Genomic DNA, 19,369 nt, shown 5'->3' with positions numbered 1-19,369 from the left:
ACTTAAAAACTGCTGTATGTAAAAAAAAAAAGAAATATTTTTTTTTACTTTGGCTTCAGCTTTTTAGGGTTGCCATTAGCCACAGGTATATGTTTTATTTTGACACGACAACTAGAAGTGTCGTGACTGTTTCATTGGTTTTCCGACTTATGAAATTCACGTGAACGAAGTAGCGGACAGACAGCTACTTTATAATAAAACCAGTATATTATTTTATAAGATTTTTATTACATCAAATGCATTGCATTATCTTGAACAATAAATAAATTGGGGTGATACAATGTTACCTTGTATGTAGGTATATAATTCTATGTATTTTTTTTATTAAAATGTTGGTACATGTAAAGCACGATACACATCGGGTAAACGAATAATAAAACTTGCCCCTACAAAAAATAGTGTTACAGCTATAAAAAATAAATAAATTTTGGTATAAATTAAGTGCTATTTTAGTGTTTTGTTATTTTAATATAATATATATAATACATAGTTGTTTTTAAACACATTAACAGAAAAATAGAACTTTTATATGTGTATCTGCCTAACATGACGAGTAATCTATTTAGTATATATTTTATAATATGTTATGTAATCTGTTTATGTGGAAGAATATCAAGCCGAAGAGAAAATGAAATATTCGGTAAAAACAAAAAAAAAAAAAATTCTCATCTCTTTGGTCACTGTACAGAAGCTTTGGAATTCGTGCAAAAAAAAAAACAAAATTGTACTTAGCAGGCGAGAATAGTTAAATAACACGTAAACCATTATAACATATTAGCGGTAAAATGTATTTTTATATTAAATTATTGCATTGCAAAAAACAACCTTATGTTTATTTATTTATATTATATAAATCAAATCACTGGTGCATTATGACATCTTATGATATAGACGTCATCTAAAACATAATTACAGGTTATTTTTAAACAATCACAATACAAAAAACGTACACTTTTCCAAAATAGCACCAATATTTTAATATCAGCACATCGCGTGTACCAAAAAACGATTGCTGGCAACATTATACTTTTTTTTATAAAACGAAATTGCCAACACAATGATAAAAATTTTGCGCGGCATTTTTACGATGTTCTAGTTTGAAATGTTTTCAATCGAAATCGTGTTTTTAAACACTGAGATATGGTTGTTGAGATATGATTAGTTTAGTATCGAAGTTTGCACCCTTACATCTGATCACACGTTCTTAAATACAGAAATATACAGTAAAACTCTCGTGTAAATAGATATGTGATAAAATTAATTAAACTCTATGGTAACGTTTCGCCTACGGAATATTAAAAGCAAAAATAGTTGGTAGGTACTAATTTGAAAAAAGAACATCTAACAGACTAACTTTTTTCACAACATAGGTACCAGCATTTTAGAAATTCAATTTAACTAGAGCCACAGCACGCTACATTTTTAGGTTATTTGTTATTTTACGCATATTGCGTTGGTAAAAAGTTAGAAAACTATTTTTATTGTGTTATTTATTCTTATAAAGAAATGAAATAATAATAGAATTTGAAAATAATATCAGTTAAAAAGTAAGCGAAATCCCTGTTCACAATATGTACTTTATTTAGTGTATAAATAAGTTTTTACATATAAAATTTGATTCTCTTTGAAAAATATTTATACTAAGTACTTATGAATATCTGTGGCTCAAGTTGCGTGATTCTAATATCCGCAGATTAAAAATAACGCTACAAAATCGTGTATAACAACATATGTAAACATTAACTCACATTAAAATTTACAAAACTACGAACTAAACATAATGCGTAGCCAACTATTATACACAAGTGTACCTAATTTTATTTGGTCTCATTTTAGTAACGGTTATATTTCAACAGAAACACCTAAGTAATTAACAAACGAACAAAATATATTTTAATCTATATTATGGATGTATATAGCCCGACGACATTGGTTAAAAAAAATAATTACCCTATGATTATGAGCAGCCATCTTTGCATAGATAATACTTTTTTTTCTAACCTCCAATAATTTTGGCGCGTAATAATTTACGGCGAAAATACTCGTAAACTTCTAAGCAATGTAGCCAATACATTTGCTAAGCATTCAGCTCTTAGAGCGAGTTGTCCTTCTAGCGTGGAATTGGTGTCTTGGTCTTGCATATGAGTTTTCTTCAGGTTGTGGTCGTGTATTATTTGTGCCATTTCGGCGCCGGCTAGCTCCTTGAAGGCTGCTGTCACGTCGTGGACTCGAAGCACGAGGTTCCTCGTTTGTAGTGGTGCGGATGTGTGTCTGCCGAGTGCCTGGAAAGTAGGTTTTCATAAAATTGTAGTTAGATATCTCTAAAGAAAAGAACTATTTCTGTTGGTGTTTGAAAAGGCAAAAAAGTTATTAAGTAAAAATATTTTCATCCATTCATTCATAGCCATTAACCGTCTACTGCTCATAAGAGAGGTCTGTCAATAGTTGCCACGCTTGGCAGGCGGGCTGGTAACTGCAGTTAGGTTTTGGTGATGATATAAAAGGAACGCTGCTGTCCATCCCTCGACCATTAAGCTCCCTTAGACATCTCTTATGACACCCACAGGAAAGGAAGGGGTAATGTGTTCTATTTTATGCTGTGACCACACTATGGTTAATATTTTTTTTTTATGGTAATAGATTAAACACAACTCTACAATAATTACCTATTTTGAGTTTGCATTTCGACTAGTTCTAACAACTAATTCGTCTTGCTTTTGAAGTACCCAAGTGCTTTTTTACCATCAAAATCAAAAATTTTAGTTGTGTGTTGAAGACACCCACAGATAGGGAAGGTCTATGTTCAGCGATGAATGGATGATATATATACTCCAAATTTTTAACTGTATATCTTGGATTTCTGTCATACCTTGATTTTCAACTTATAACACCATCAATCAGTAACAAGCGCATTATCATACTAGATGGCGTTGTAAACAAAAAATAAGCATGAACGTCAGAAGGGCGAAATTCGAACTTTAATTGAATTGTACCTGAGAGAGGTCGGCGAGTCTTCTGAGCGGTGTGAGGCAGTCAGCGAGGGCGGCGGGGGCGGTAACATTAGCAGCGGGGGGCGGCCCGGTAACCGCGGGAGAGGCGGAGGGGGGCGGTGCACCTAGTGCCCCCACGAGTGCCCTCGAAGCACCCACTAGCGACACCGCGCAGGACGTCAGCTCGCTGCGCGCGCGCTGGTAATCGATAAGCATACATGATACAATGTTATTTATACCTGCAATAGAACAAAAATATCTGGAAGCTACAATACAGAAGACCTCGACCCGAGCTAATATACATAGAAAATTTTGTCTCCTAATTTGCTTCAACCGAGAATCTAAGCTGGGAGGTACAGCCCAAACCAAGTACAAATAAAGCTCTAAATTAATTATAAATTTTATTATTACAGTAAAAGGCAAACAGAAATTATTATTCGTAGAATATTCGACAATTAATAAATATACGATAATGTATGTTTTTTGTAAATATATAGTAAATATAGTACACAGAAAAAACGCCCGCGTAAAAGTGTGAATACATAACAAACATTTAAACAGCTGTTGTTTGGATATATGTTACTCCATTACGTTTTTCTGCTTTAAAAGGTTGAACAAATTTTTTTTAACACAGATTCATAATGATTCACGTGAGCAAAATGCGGAAATCAGTTGGTATATATAAATGTTTGTTGCCTAATTCGGGAATCGAATACGTAAACATTGCAAAATGCCAATCACCAATCGTTACATTAACGTGGTCGGTAAAACACACAAAAAGTGCTTCTGTTGCATGTAGCCTTCTCATATAATTGAGAAATTAATTAAACTATCCACAATTTGAATGAAACTAGCAACACTGACTCACCTGGAATTTTATTTCATCAATATCCTCCCCTCCGCCGTGCGCGTGCTGATGGGAGCACTTTTGCGCCACCTGGTGCAGTCTTTGCAGGAGACCATCGACAGCTACTTCAGTCTTACAAAGCAGGTTCTCAATCGATACGTGCCCATTGTTCCCCGCTTGGAATTCTGGAAACTTCACCGTAGGGGGTGAAGGAGGGGTCGGGATATCATCTACAACGTCCTCTTTAAATCTCACGTGATTCTGTGTTTTCGGTGTGGGACTCGCGCTATCTCTTCGAAAGGACTTGCGCTCTGATAATGGCGGACTGAACGTTCTAGAGTCGTTCCCGGGAGCACCATTCAGCAGGTCGGGCCGGTTGCTAAACCGTCTGTTCATCTGTGGCGAGCACAGAGACAATGCCGTCGATATTTCCTTGTTCTTTAATATTGTGCTCTTGGTTTCGGAATTCGAACGGACGTGTCGGCTTTGCAACGTCATCGAACTGTAATTTTGAGATGATCTCACATTCAGCGACTCATCATCCATTGCTCTGCTCTCATTTTCGAGATTTTTATACGTGTTGAGGTTACGCTGAAAGTGTGGCGAGCCTATACTTGCAAGACGCTGCTCTGGGTTTCTTATAGGTGATTGTTTCTGTGCGTTTTTTATTCGTAATACTTCAATGCTTGGTACGGGAGGTAGCGGTGGCTTTTTGGGAGGTAGTAATAACGGCGGGGGAGGTGACAAGGCTTTGTTCTCTAATCGTGGAGGTAATTGTGGTGGATTTTGCATATTCTGCTCGTTGATTTCGCATACAACTTTGTAATTTAATTTTCTATTATTCAATGTACTAAAATGATTGTTTGGAATTTCGACGGCAGTAAGCTCATTGTTTAGACAAGTAAATGAGTTGGACCTAGGTCGTGGAGCTGGAGTTGGCGGTGTTTTTGGTGGTCTCTCGGGTGGTTTTCTTGTGTCTGAACTTTTTCTTCTCGGCGGTGGTCTGATTTCACAAACATCTGGCATCGAGTCTGAGTTTTGCATTTGACTATCAAGTTTTTCCGTTTCATCACTATTATCATCGCTTTTGTTTTTATCTTTACTGCAACACGAGAACATACCCTTTCTCTCAACTGTGGGATATTCTATAACATGAGCGTTACCATTAGACTGTTTGTCTCCGCTTATACTTTTTCTTTTACCTTTCGGTGAATCAGACTTAGTAGGAGCTTGTGGTTTACTTTTATCTTTCAACAAGAGACTATTTCGAGCATCACTTAAACTTTTTGCTGCAAACATATTTCTAATTTCACTTACACTTAGTGTTCCCTTTACTACTTCACCATTCGTGGCTTTGGTATTATTTACGTTTTGTCCATTTTTTGCTTCTAATATCTGGCTATGATTAACGTATCTTACTTGTTCCCTATCAAGAGTTGATGAATTAGATCCAGGTGGAGGTGGAATAATATATGATAGAATTTCTTCTGGAGTAAGTTCTATTGCTGGTGTTACTTTAACAGTTGGCGGCTGTATAGTAACATTAGCTATAAATTCTTCAAGCTCACTGGTTTTTGGTGCAGTATTATCTTCTTGTATTTGTTCTTTGTCGTCAGCAAATGATGCTGGAACGACTGGTAAAATTTGAGGCACTTGCGTAGCACAGTCTAGTTCATCAGGGGTTTGTGGAGGAGGTATCAATGTTAAATCTATAAGCTCGACATCATTATCAACCATGCTTTCTTGACAATAAAATGGAAATTCAGATGCTCTTGCATCTTCTTGATTACTTTTTTCTCTGAGTTGTTTCAAATATTCTTTTAAATTCGGTTCTTTATTGTCTGGTATTGTATCTGGACTATGTAAACCAAAACTAGTTCTAACTATTTTATTAGTTGGCTTATTTTGGTGTCTTCTAATGGGACTATTTGTAGGAGTATACAATGAATCGTTATCACTTTCGGAATGACAAAGATCATTGTTTAAAGCTAATAAAGCGTCGGTTAATCCACAGTTGTTTAGGATAGCACTAAGCCCTTGGGATTGTCTTACCGTTAATGCGGTGCTATTATTGTCTTTCACATTTTCTGGTACATTTAAACCACTTAATCCTTGATTTATAGTTTCTGTTAAAAGCAATAATGAATCACTGTGCTTCAAAATACCAGGAGCATCATCGGTTGCCGACATTCTACTATTATTCGACTCAGTATCACTTTCTAATTGATCTACACTGGATTCTTTACCTAAAAACTCATCTCTTAATACACCATCATTGTACATATCATCATTATAAACATCACAATTTTCAGTCAAATATTGTTCAGAATTTTCTACTAACTTTTGCATTTCAGCCACTCTTCTTAATACTTCTTCGTTTTTAGCTTCCATTAACCTAGGGTTATTGCTCGCATTCTCTAAGAGTTCCATAGACAGAACACTTTGAAGATCAAAACCCATGCCGTCGTCCAAATAACAAGCGTCATTTGGATCGAATAATCTAAACTCTTCGTTTCTTTTACATTTGTCTAAATGCAAATCGTGTCCAAGTAATCCTGATTTGGAATCATAGCCGATCAGGGGACTGGAACTATTACTGTGGTTTCTGTTTGTAATACTGGAATTCATGTTAGTATCTAAGCTAGATTTAGATTGATCCGGCGTGGAATGGTACGGTGGAGGCATGCTAAAGATCGCATAATGTTTTTTGGCGAGAACATTTGGATCGTCGTAATTCAAGTAACTCCACTTGGCTGGCACGACATTGTGCTGTGATAAGTAAGGTGGAGCTGAAAATAAACAATATTATTTTTATATATATCTGTCTATATCAAGACAAGATCAAAATATAAAAATAAAATATGGATAACTGCAAATAAATGAAAAAATAAACAAGTATATTTTAAAGCAAATAAACTAGTTAAGTTATGAGAAAACACAGTGATGAATAACAAAAAGTTTTGTAGACACTTTAGATTTAAAAATATTTGAATTTGTAAAAAATCACGTGTGCCTACATGCTATTTTTTGCTTTACAAATGTTATAGACAGCTTCATTACATAATAATTTGGAATTAACAAGGAAGTAAATCCTATTTTTTAATAATAATGAAATAATTATGGTATATTTTTTCTTCTTACACGACTACAGCGTGAAAAAATATAGAGGAATTAAAAAATAAAACCTATTACTACTATAATTCATACCTATATCTTCCGTTATAGGTTCTCTCTCTTGCTCCACATTTAGCTCTTGACCTGTAGCCAACCGGTAATATCTGGAAATATTTTAGAGTAATAATGAACTGATGTGCCGTTTAGTTTCGGTATAGAATGGGCCACCTCTCCTTTTCTAGTGGGTGTCATAAAAAGTGACTAAGAGAACTTAAAGGTCTAGGGATGAACAGCAGCTATTGGCAAAATTCTTCCAAGAGGAAGGCTTATGTTCAGCAGTAGATAGTTAACAGCTAGTATGATGACGATGATAATGTACACATGAAGGATGATCATCAAGAATTGGCAATAGAATTTCAATAATTAAAAAAAAAGTAGCAGGAAATACTTTTGTAACTTGGCAACTTTTAAAAAGAGTTGGCAACACTCGAGTCAAAGACAATATGCAAAGTACTCTATGCCAAGAAATCCAGAATCATTCTAAATGTAATATAACAGATAAATTACCCGGCAATAACTAAAGGCATCTCAGCGGCATCTCTTTCGTCCATAAGCAGCGCTAGTACCCGGTCTCTTCTCAGGAATATCGCCACGTCGGAGCTTCCAGAGCCTTCCGGCTTCACTCTGATACCCTCCACTTCTTCCAGAGAGGCAATCGATTGGGGCTGCAAGACGTCAATAAAACGTGTTCTAATCTTTCGAACATTATAAATGTGAAAGTGAAGTTGTTTGTTTATTTGGTGTCTCTTGGCTTTAACGGCTCAGCGATCGTTACGAAATTTGATATATTTGGGATGGAGAAGACATCTTTCAAATACATCTATGATTATTTAATTTTTTTTAAATAAAAAAGAATGCAAATTGCTCAGCCAATAGATGTCTGTCGGCTGAGGCTATGTGATCAATTTTTAAGTTAAACCTTCAGGAACATAACTGTGAACCGCATACAATTTGACGCAATAGTTTTGCATGATATTGGAACAAAAATATAACAGAAATTTCTAAAAATTCTTGTTTTGGCATTGATTGGTCTTAGCCTTTTTCTAAGTAACTTAAAATGGCAAATAAGGCTACGGCCCACCTGTTGGAAAGTGACAACCGTCGTCCAAAGTACTAATACTGTTTATATTAATTTTCTAAAATATTTTCCATGTACAGATACATTTATTATATTATCAATTACAATTTTTAAAGATTACAATTTTATTATATTAATAAGATTATAAAAGACTTGTACGACTTGGTCAGCAACCGTGCACGGTAGAAGCGGTTGTGGGAGGCAATTGCCCAGCAGTGGGACACCGCAAGCTATGAATGATATAATTGATAATGATGACACTGACCACAGAGTTGCTCCTGCCAACGATCTGGCTAAGGCCGAACCGCGGAGACACGAGGAGTACCCGCTCGGGACGAGTGCTGCTGAAACACTTGGCGCCATAACTGGGCAGGCCCGCCACGATATCCAGGTAGTGGAGCTTTGCCTGGAAACATAACAGTAACTCTGTATGTAGTATCTGTCTATCTGTCTCTTTGTAACATAAAACAGCCAAGCCTGAATTGCAAGGGGAAAGGGATTATTAGCATTGGGTCTAACAACCTCATTGCTAGCAATATAGGGTCAGAATGACCTTCACGCGACACTTCGGAAGAGCCGAAGAAATCATTATTAGTTATTGAATTCGCCATAATGCGCTAACTGACCTGTTTTCATCCTCACGTATCATCCCTGGTGTCAGCATATACCGATAGCGCAGTCGCTCATTAAGAAATCTGCATTGCTGCTATACTGCAAACTTTCTTTTATTTCAGTTGAACATACCTGCAGCTGGGTCAGCTGCCGCTGACTGCCCGTCATTTGGGAGTTTAGTTTCAGGAAGTGTGCAATCAGCCGCCGCAATTCTTTGCGTTTCATGCTCTCTAGTAAGCCGCTCGGTACGAAGCGCTCCAAGCCGAACTCTCTTCTGAAAATTAAGAAATTAATTAGTTCATATTTAGATTGTGCAATCAGTTCAAAATTACCACCAGAGGGAGATTTTGTACAAAAGTCGATTGCTTGGGTATCTCTGTCCCATTCGTGTTTCTACCGTAAAGCAGTTGTGTTTGCATGGCTGTGTTTCGGTTTGTAGGGTGGAATATGGCGTGAATTTACAGGGTACAGAGGAATAACATCTGAGTCCTCAGGAATGGCAACGCATGGGGGGTATAATGGGCGAAACAGTAGACTATTATGTCCATGGTACTGCTCATGTCTATAGGCGACGGTTACCACTTTCTATCAGGTGGGCCGTCAGCTTGTTTGCCATTCTAAGTTGTATAAAAAAAAACACTCACTCAACAGCCTTCACTGTCAGTTTGGCGGGCGACAAATTGTTGGCCAGCGCATGCTGATGCATGTGTAGTGCAGCCAATCTCAGCGCGACGTCTGGTTGCAACTCGGGGGCGAACCTCTCCTGGGCCACGTCGTTACAACATTGCAGGTAAAGGTAATCGAGAGCTGCTAGATCTCGCTGCGCCAATTCTGCTGCAGAAGTAGGCATGAATACGACACGGAAGAGACAGCGCATTTTGTGGGAGCCAGGTCGAGCGGCAATCTGCAATGGAAATGAGTAAATTTTAGAATATAACCGACTGTATTTGGATCTGTGGTCCCGATAGAGAATGGGCCACCCCTTCCATTCCCGTGGGGGTCATAAAAGATGACTAACAAAATTGTAGAGGGATTTGCAACAGCGTCCCTCTTAAAACATCACCAAAACCTAACTGCGGTTGCCAACCCGTCTGCCAAGCATGGCAACTACTGGCAAAACATCTCAATAGGGGGAGTTCAATGTTCAGCAGTGGACAGTTAACGACTGATATGGTATGCTATATAAATTTTTTAGTATGGCAATAAATATTATTTAATAAGCCTTTCTGACAATTTCGTCTGTCTGTCTGTATGTTTGATCCAGGATCACGCTAAAACTACACCTAAATAGATTCCTGAAGATTTAACTTAAAAACTCATGTATATTTTATCCCTATATGATATCTGGAAATGCTCCTTTCCACTCAGGGTTTACTGGAAGAGAACTCTTACGGAGTTAAGCTCGCCTGTTGTACATCTTTATTTAATGTCTTTATTTATATGTTTTTATTCTTTTGTGTACAATAAAGAATAAATTAGAATAATAATTTAAGTCCCTAGCTAAATATAAAATTGGATAAATTAATAGCAAATACAAAATAAATTCTTACCCTCGCTAAAAACTCCTTCGGGTCCAAGAGGGTAAGCTTGTTTCTCCTCAAACTCTTGACGTGTTCTACCACTAAACTGAAATGTTCTTCAGCGGTTATGCACAGTTTGTCCTTCAGGCTGGTCACCACGTCAGCGACGGTGGTGGTACTGTCGTATTTGAACGACTTAGTTTGCCCATTTTCGAGGAACACCTTCAGAACATTCGCCATTGGTGGTAGACATAGATCACCGAGGGAGAACGCCGATGGCTGAAACCATACATGAGTAAAAGATCCATTATCAAAAAAGCTTTGTAGCCTTAATACCAAGCTTAAGGCCATACAATGGCCTTAAGCTTGGTAGTGAGGAGTAAGATGTTTTTGTTCAAGTAAACTTAGAATTAAGCATTTTTTAAAAAGTAGTTTTTCTCTTTTACTTATAACATTGTCTACTTAATTGTTGTGAGCATATTGTTGGTGTGTCTTTTATAAATAAATAAATAAGCCATTTTTTATACAATCCAACCGGCTTGATGGCAAACAATTTTTTAAATAAATAAAAATAGTCATTTTTTAGACTAGACTCCTAGAACGGACAAAAAACACAGTTGTTGTTGTTTTTTTTAAATGAAAGTTTTAAAAAAAAAATTATGAGTGGCTCTTAGACAATTTTTGGATGAACTATCACAAACTTCGTATTGATAAAAAGAAAAAAAAAATAGCTACAATCAATCGGTGTTCTTCAACAGACCAGTCCCTACTAGTACCACGCGTTCACAAGTATGACGGATGAGCCAGTCGTTGTAGTTTTTTTTTATACAACTTAGAATGGTAAACAAGCTGACGGCCCACCTGATGGAAAATGGTAACCGTCGCCTATAGGCATGAGCAGTACCATGGACATAACACGATACCCCCCATGCGTTGCCATTCCTGAGGACTAAGGTGTTATTCTTCTGTACCCAGTAAATTCACGCCATATCCCACCCTTCAAACCGAAACACAGCCATGCAAACACAGCTGCTTCACGGTTGAAACACGAATGGGACAGAGGTAGCCAAGCAATCGACTTTTGTACAAAGTCTCCCTCTGTATTCAACCATATTATAAGGAGCCCAACCATCCGGCCCACCACACCGCCGCCAATCTGATTTACTGTAGCTTATAGAGAAGTAACATCAGAAACGACATTCACGCGTATTCAACCCTTATAATATCTCTTGTAGACTAGTTGCCATTGAATCAATAATCCTTGGAGTCACAGGTTGAACTGCGAATTGGCGCGTGTAGTGTAGAACAGTATGTGGTTAGGTAACGCAATACGATAAATGAAGTAGCTGGTAACTGGAAATAAAGAGCCGAAGAATGCGCTCCGAGGTATGTCTTCTGTATGTATGTATGTATTTAAATAAGCCTAAGGATAATTAAGCTGAAGTGGCAATGGGCTGGTCATATAGCTCGCAGAATCGATAACCGATAAGGAAGAAAGGTTCTTAAGAAACGACCCCGTACGGGCAAATGCACTAGAGGACGATCCGCCACAAGATGGAGTGACGACCTGAAATGCATTGCAAGTGGTCAATGGATACAGGTGGTTCAGGACCGTTCTTTGTGGCAGTCTATAGGGGGAGGCTTATGTCCAGCAGTGGACGAATATCGGCTGAAATGATGAAAATTTACAGAGGAAGGCCTTGTCCACTCTAGACTTATTTGGTGCTCATATCGGGATGTGAGCAAAGGTTTGCAAAATTTTTGTAATTTGTCTGAGAGTAAACGTGCACCATTTAAAATGGCTAAGTCCACCCTGGGAAATAATCTCAAACACGCCAATGATTGCATGATGGGATGAGACAGAGTTATAGTAGATGTCATAATTTGTATAAATATTCATACTTCCATCCAATAATTTTACTACCGTATTGAGATAAAAAGTGAAATTACCGAGTGCGAACGGGGGAGGCATAATACCTTCAGGAAGACTTTAATCTTCTGGGGAGATAAACATCATTGCTAAAACATCATAAAGTTCCTATCACCGACAGGAATTAGCAGCGAACTTTGAAAAAAGGCCGAATACAATAGATCGGGGGTTCCTAAACTTTTAAGATAACGGAACGCCCACCAAACACCTTTTATTTTATGGAGCCCCATATCAAACGATTACAAATCAAAAACACTATAATTTAGATAAGAACAAAAGCTTTTATTACAAATATTTTAAAAGTAAAACACTTTATAGTTTCATTTAACTTTTAATGAGAAGAATGAAATTGTTTCACTGTATAAATAATTTCGAGGAATCTTGGTGACTTTTTTACGGAATCCGTAGGTTCCGCGAAATCCACTTTAGGAATCGCTGCAGTAGATCACGGAAATCACAGTGTTACAGGTATTTTTGTTTGACAAAGCTAATCATCATCTTCCTACCCTTATCCCAATTATTGTTTGGGGTCAGCATAATATGGTTTTATCCATATTAGTAAAGGATTTGGCTTATAATTATACGACCAGCCATCTACCTGACGTCAATCCTTTTTGGGAATGCATTTGTTGGAGGTATCCACGACCTACAGTTTGGAGGAAAGGATTGAGGAAAAAAGGAAGAGAACGTTAGAAATGCGTAAAGGAAGTTAGTAAATGAGAGGAATAAGGGACTTATGTGGGAAAGGATATGAGGGGACACTGCAGCGACTCGAGAGGCCGGGGTCTCATACCCGTATGCCCTTATTCTAAAATCACCTTCTCTGTGCTCGCACAGGATGAGGTATGACAGTTACCACTCTTGGTTATCACTTCGTCTAACATTCCAATTAGCATGACAAAAATTAAATCCACCGGGTATAAAATATATTTACCGGATACATAGGCGCTCCATTCAGCTGGACTGAGTCGGCGAATCTAACTCGAGGCGGCCTGGCCCGCAGTCTTGCCCTCTTCGCTGCTGACAACAATGCGGACCTTCTCATAGGGTTGCCACTCCTCGCTGGCTGGCACACTCGTAGCGTTACGCGCTCGGTGCACGCCCTGACTGCTGATATGACGTGTTCACGAGCTGCTAAGCTGACGTCTTCACCGTTGACGCAAAGGATCTGATCGCCGGGTTCGAGCTGAAGCAGAGAAATGAGTTATGTTATGAGTTTTTTGTGACATTTAGAATGGCAAACAAACTGATAGATTATCTTATGGAAAATGGCAACTGTTGCCTATAGACATGAATTGCCTATCAACTTCATAGAATAGACGATGTGATGCCAGTGGTACACCTCATGCGTTATCATTCCTATGGATTATGGTGTTATTTATTATAGTAATTAGAGGCAAATAAGGGAACTTAATGGTCCAGAAATTGAAAGCAGCGTCCCTCTTAGACCATCACCAAAGGCTTATCTCGGTCGCCAATTCGACTGCCAAACGTGACAGCTACTGGCAAAATTTCCCTTTATGGAGAAAGCCTATGTTCAGCAGTGGACAGTCAACGGCAATATGGTGAATTTGGTGTTATACCATCGTGGATCGTTTTATATTTTAGTCCGAAGTTACCCTTGATTCCCAGGATCGAAGCTATAAATAACAGCTACCCACTTTTTGTTTATTTTGAACTGTATATATTGACTAAATTTAATCTAAAAACAATATGTTTCAAATCTCCCAACATATTAATATTGAAACATATTGACTTTGTACATTGTAATAATACTCAAGAGTGTTCCGGAGCAAATTCTAAGAATTCTTTCAGTAACAGTAAGCTAACCAGTAAATAAAGGGTTCACCCGCAATCCTCGATGTTTCCCGTAGCTTGGAATACGACAAAAACTTATAATCAGTAAGTTTTTATAAGTATTTTAATTATAGTAATATTTTATTTGCTCCAAATTAAACTATTTCAAAAACTGAACAGTATTTTAATCAAACTGCATGAAAACTGATGTAAACAATGAAAAAAAAATTATATAAACAATAAATTAAATTAAATTATAAAAAATGATTAGTTGCCGCAGTTGCCAGCAACAAACATATATAAAGCGCGTTTTTTTTATACCACTGAGACGGCAAACAAGCATACGGCCCACCTGATGGTAGCAGATGGTAGCAGTCACTGTAGCCTATGGACGCTTGCAATATCAGGGGCATTACGGGTTGCCCATCCTAAAGAAATCTCTTAACCCCTTTTTTGGAAACCCCATACTGTAATCTCTCTAGGAAAAATCTCGACAGGGAGCTCATTTCATAACCTCAGCGTTCTGGTGAGGAAACATCTCTGAAACTGCGCTGTAAGCGACCATTTAGGCTCTTTGTATGGGGGTGGATTCCCTGACGATGGCAAGCTATTCGATAGTAGAAAGTATTTTTTTTTATACGACTTAGAATGGCAAACAAGCTGACGGCCCACCTGATGGAAAGTGGTAACCGTCGCCTATAGACTAGAGCAGTACCATGGACATAACAGTACACACACATACTGTTTCGCCCATGATACCCGCCATGCGTTGCCATTCTTGAGGACTCAGATGCTATTCCTCTGTACCCTGTAAATTCACGCCATATCCCACCCTTCAAACCGAAACACAACCATGTAAACACAACTGCTTCACGGTAGAAACACTAATGAGACAGAGGTACCCAAGCATTCGACTTTTGTACAAAGTCTCCCTCTGGTAGATGTAGAAGTAGCTGTGGGCATCATATTAAATAATTCCTCTGAGTACAGTCCGTTGTACAAGTGGTAGAACACGCAGAGTGAGGCAAAATCTAAGACTTAAGGGTTCGATACCGCTTGTAAGCTTAGAATCACCGACAATTCTCATAACTCGTCGTTGCACTAAATCGAAGGGTTCAAGCTGGTATCTTGGTGCTCCCGCTTATATGTGACAGTTATATTATGTAGATTGGAATATTTAATTTAAAATTTTTCTTGAGACGACTGTTTTTTTACATAATTATGTCCAAATATTCTCTTACCTTCCCCACACTGGGCGAGTTGTCGGTTACGAACCGGACCAAAACTGGTTTTTCTGAGCCAGCCACGAACCCGAAACCCAACTCGGGGTCTCGCTCGAGCACCACGTCCCTCGGGGCTGGGGGCGACTCGCACGAGCAGCCCTCGGGTGCCACGTACGTCGTTGTTTTGTTGACATGACTGTAATGTACACATGTGTATGTATTTATTAATTAGTTTTGTCTTACACGTGGCTTTCAGAAGAAAACCAAATACTAATTCTAGAAGATGTATCAAGACAAAATATTTTTATCTCGATACGTCTTAAACTTACTCCAGTTTTTAAGTTTTTTTTTTTTAATGGGTGATAATGGAATGGTAACCCCGCCTGTGCTATTGGGATACGCTGGCGGGGCACCAGTAAGGGATGACAGGTGAGAATGAAAAGGCAGGTCAGTTAGCCCATCGTGACGAATTCTACTAGAATACAACGGTTTCCAGGGAGAACCGCGTGGAGGTCAACCTGATAGGGTGTATTGCTAGCAATGTCTCAATTACACTCGATTACTAACAATCCCTTCCCCCCCCAGTTTTTAAGTTAGACCTTCAGAAACACAACAGTGAAAAACAGCATTCAATTTGGTGCAGTAGTTTTTAGGTGACACCTGAACAAACGTTAGTAAATGTCGCGCATTATTATTTTACATAGAAATATTTTACTACGACCGTACTAATTCGTGCTAACGTAAGGTAATTCATCTATACGAGAACTCGACTCGGCGACACCGTCTTAAATTACACACAATTTGTACTGGAAGGCAGTTAGTTTCATTCATGTAATGTATAGCAATGACGCACAGACATACACGTGAAGTATGTTATCTCATTTAGTCAGAATATTCCAAGGTTCTTAATATGAGAAAACATACGCCACCTGGCAACAAATTACTGGTACAAAGTTAGGAAAATTTTGTAAATTAAGCTTACAATTTTATTCAATTTGCGCCAACAAAATATTTATTTATTTTATTTATTCTTTATTGCACAATAAAACTGTACAAGTGGCGAGCTTAATGCCATATGGCATTCTCTACCAAATAACTATATGTATGAAGGGCAGTGGTGGTGAAAAATATTTGACATGATTATTGTAACATATTGAAATAATTTAATATAAATTATATATATATATATATATATGAGTGTGTTACATGAATAATGAAATATATTTCACAAAAAATGTAGGTTAAAAATGACCAAAATTTTGGGCCTCTAATGCGACAGCTAAACGCAGTTAGACATAAAAGACTCTTTGTCAACTGACAAACTGATATTTACGGTAAGAAACAAAAAATATACAATCAAATTGGAAACCTCCTTCTTTTTGAAATCGGTTAAAAATTATGATTAACATCTATCTTGTGATAGATATTTTCATCCAACAAAATCTCACATGCTTATCGTTGTTTTGATTACAATAGATGATCTACAGCTTCCTACAACAACATATTTATAGAAAATATCCGCCCACCCAAAAATCAGCACAGCAATCTAGCTCATTACTTTTTTTTTTTATTTTATTTTATACAAAAATCCACAGCTCTTATAAAATAACTTACATGCTAAGTCTCTTATGAATACAGCCAATAACGGATTTTACTTATACAAACAAAAATTTTGATTCTATAGCGAGGTAGGCAAGTTAGAGTGGGTGTATGCAAGTAATATAAGCACATGTATGAAAGGAACCATATATAATAGTGAGTGTCCATAAAGTTAAGTTAATTGATATATAAAATAATTAAAATTCATGTTGTTAAAGTTCAGATATTGACAGCAATGATTAAATAATATAAAATCATGGTCACCAATTGTAAAGAGGGTTAAATGTATGCGTGGGTGTATGTGTAGTGTGATATAAATAAATGTATAATAGTATGATATAAATAAATGTAAATATGTAGTGTATATACGTGCATGTACATATATGCAACATAGGTAATTATGATATTATTTCATCCATTATCACAGCCCTGAATTTATATCTACTAAGGTGGAATAAACTTTAATCAAAACTTTATAGAAGGTTGCCAATGAACTGTTTTTTTTATGGTTAAAGAGGCAAAAGAACCGAGGATCCACCTAATAAAACACGGCAACCCTCGCCTATTAACACCTGCAACAGCAAAGGAGTTGCTTGTGCTTCACCGGTCTTTTAAATGTTTGTAGGCATTTTTGAAATGCCCTATATTATTATATTGTAAGGGGAATTTGGAAGACGAAAGCTCATTGTACAATCTAGATGTACGAAGTAAAAATAAACGGCATGTACAGACAGTGGTAATGTGCCATGCACTCAAAAAATGAGGGTAATCTCCAGCTCTACGGCAAGAGGTCCGATAGTAAAAGGGTGAAAAGGTGAAGGCATCAGTGGGGTTATAATTTTAATAAATTGCAATAAATCGATATTAGAACTAAGACCTTTCACACTCACGAATTGCAACACTAGCGACGTAAACGTTCCATATTGTTCTGATAGATGCATAATTAATATAACTTGCCAATACAAACTACTGCAGATCGATCCTAATTCTAACTATAAGGAAAGCAGTTGTGTTTGCATGGCTGTGTTTCGGTTTGAAGGGTGGGATATGGCGTGAATTTACTGGGTACGGAGGAATAACGCTTGAGTCCTCAGGAATGGCAACGCATGGGGGGTATCATGGGCGAAACAGTATACTCTGTTATATCCATGGTACTGTTCATGTCTACAGGCGACGGTTACCACTTTCCATCAGGTGGGCAGTTAGCTTGTTTGCCATTCTAAGTTGTATAAAAAAAGAAACTTAATTCCTAACTGTTATTTCACGAGTGCAGTACAAAATTGTCATTGGCTTGGATTGATATCGATATTAAATTCACGAGTAGACCTGCTGGTGATATAATTCCCTGGAACATTCTCTATGGTAAAGAACTATAGACGGTAAAAAATGGATAAAGAGTCAAAATCCCGACTCAAACTCGGGGAATCCAAACCGTTTGTTAGCATGGGATCATTGACCACTCAAACCGCTCGACGTCTTTATGGATTCACTGACACAGACATAACAGGTTACAGAATTCGCTATTATAATAGCGGATTGTGTCATAAGTCACTTATAAGACAAACCACTCACACACTGAACACACTGTAACGACTGTGATACCTCTCGTTCCATAAACCATACTGAGGACAAAGTTTACTCACTTGATGTAATAAGGTTTGCCCCTGCTATCCAACGCTTGCTCCCATCCGTACGGCAAGTCCTCGTCTTCCTGCTCTGCTTGGCTCCCGCTGCCGCTTCCACTGCCTTCCCTCGCGATAGGCCAGCTCTCGGCTGGAGGCAGCCAATTCGCTGTTCTCGTGACGTGACTGAAACAATGATATTAAAATCATGAGATACCGAAAACGAGGTTCTCAATTCTTAATTTGGATCGGATCGTTTGAAGGGCAATTTTCCAATATGTCTATAACGTTAAGTGTCATACAATCACACTAATCACCCGGCCCTCGAGATGGGACACCTTGTGTTATAAGGAACCACGCAATGTACATCTGGGGCCATAACCAAGAATAACCAGATCCGAGCCAATTTAGAAACATACGTCTTCTAAATTATATATATAATTACAATATATGTATACTTGCAATGGTCTGTAAAACTTGTGGGAGACTGGACCCTAAACTAGATCAGAGATCTGTATCTCAGGAATCCAGGCCCCCAACTCGGACACCAATAATAATATAACGAATAATAATTGTAGAAATCAAAATACGTTCGAGTTTTAATATTAATTTAATTTTAGATAAAGAAAACCACAAAGTACAGTGCAGAACGTTTGACAGTTGATTGAAAAAAGAGCGGGAATTATGAGGCAGTGTTGCCAAATTAACAATAATGTTTCTATATTAAATAATAAATTTAAAATTGTTTATGGTATTATTATATTATATATGTTTTTGGATCTTAACAATAAATATTAAGTATCCCAAATGCAAAGTTATGCATTTAAAATATTTTCAAACACGTTTCGCAGTTACGTTGTCAATTCCGAATTCTTTTCACTTCGGTGTTAGTTCTATATTCATTTAGTAACAAATACGAGTACTTATGTATATATTTAGTCTTATGATCCTGGCATAGAATAGTCCCTTTTTTGCCC

At 37.5% G+C, this 19,369-nt stretch overlaps 1 protein-coding gene across 1 annotated transcript in view; it reads right to left on the bottom strand.

Moving 5' to 3' along the window:
• Positions 1-208: 208 nt before the first annotated feature.
• LOC113517257 (uncharacterized) overlaps positions 209-19,369 on the bottom strand; it is a 321,201-nt gene continuing 302,040 nt past the window's right edge. Inside the window, exons 3-14 of the mRNA XM_052898853.1 lie at positions 18,414-18,578; positions 15,190-15,367; positions 13,086-13,337; positions 10,252-10,500; positions 9,346-9,605; positions 8,834-8,975; positions 8,355-8,495; positions 7,519-7,676; positions 7,045-7,115; positions 3,859-6,626; positions 2,994-3,188; positions 209-2,282 (exon numbers count right to left, since the gene is read on the bottom strand). Coding sequence (XP_052754813.1) covers positions 2,028-2,282; positions 2,994-3,188; positions 3,859-6,626; positions 7,045-7,115; positions 7,519-7,676; positions 8,355-8,495; positions 8,834-8,975; positions 9,346-9,605; positions 10,252-10,500; positions 13,086-13,337; positions 15,190-15,367; positions 18,414-18,578 — 4,834 coding nt within the window. The 3' untranslated portion in view covers positions 209-2,027. The remainder of the gene's footprint in view (positions 2,283-2,993; positions 3,189-3,858; positions 6,627-7,044; positions 7,116-7,518; positions 7,677-8,354; positions 8,496-8,833; positions 8,976-9,345; positions 9,606-10,251; positions 10,501-13,085; positions 13,338-15,189; positions 15,368-18,413; positions 18,579-19,369) is intronic.

The sequence above is a fragment of the Galleria mellonella genome, unplaced genomic scaffold (assembly GCF_026898425.1).
Source record: "Galleria mellonella isolate WM207_F2 unplaced genomic scaffold, CSIRO_AGI_GalMel_v1 utg54, whole genome shotgun sequence".
In the NCBI taxonomy this organism is placed as follows: Eukaryota; Metazoa; Arthropoda; class Insecta; order Lepidoptera; family Pyralidae; genus Galleria; species Galleria mellonella.
Note: the sequence above shows the minus strand (reverse complement) of the source record. Positions and strands in the feature narration are given on the sequence as shown.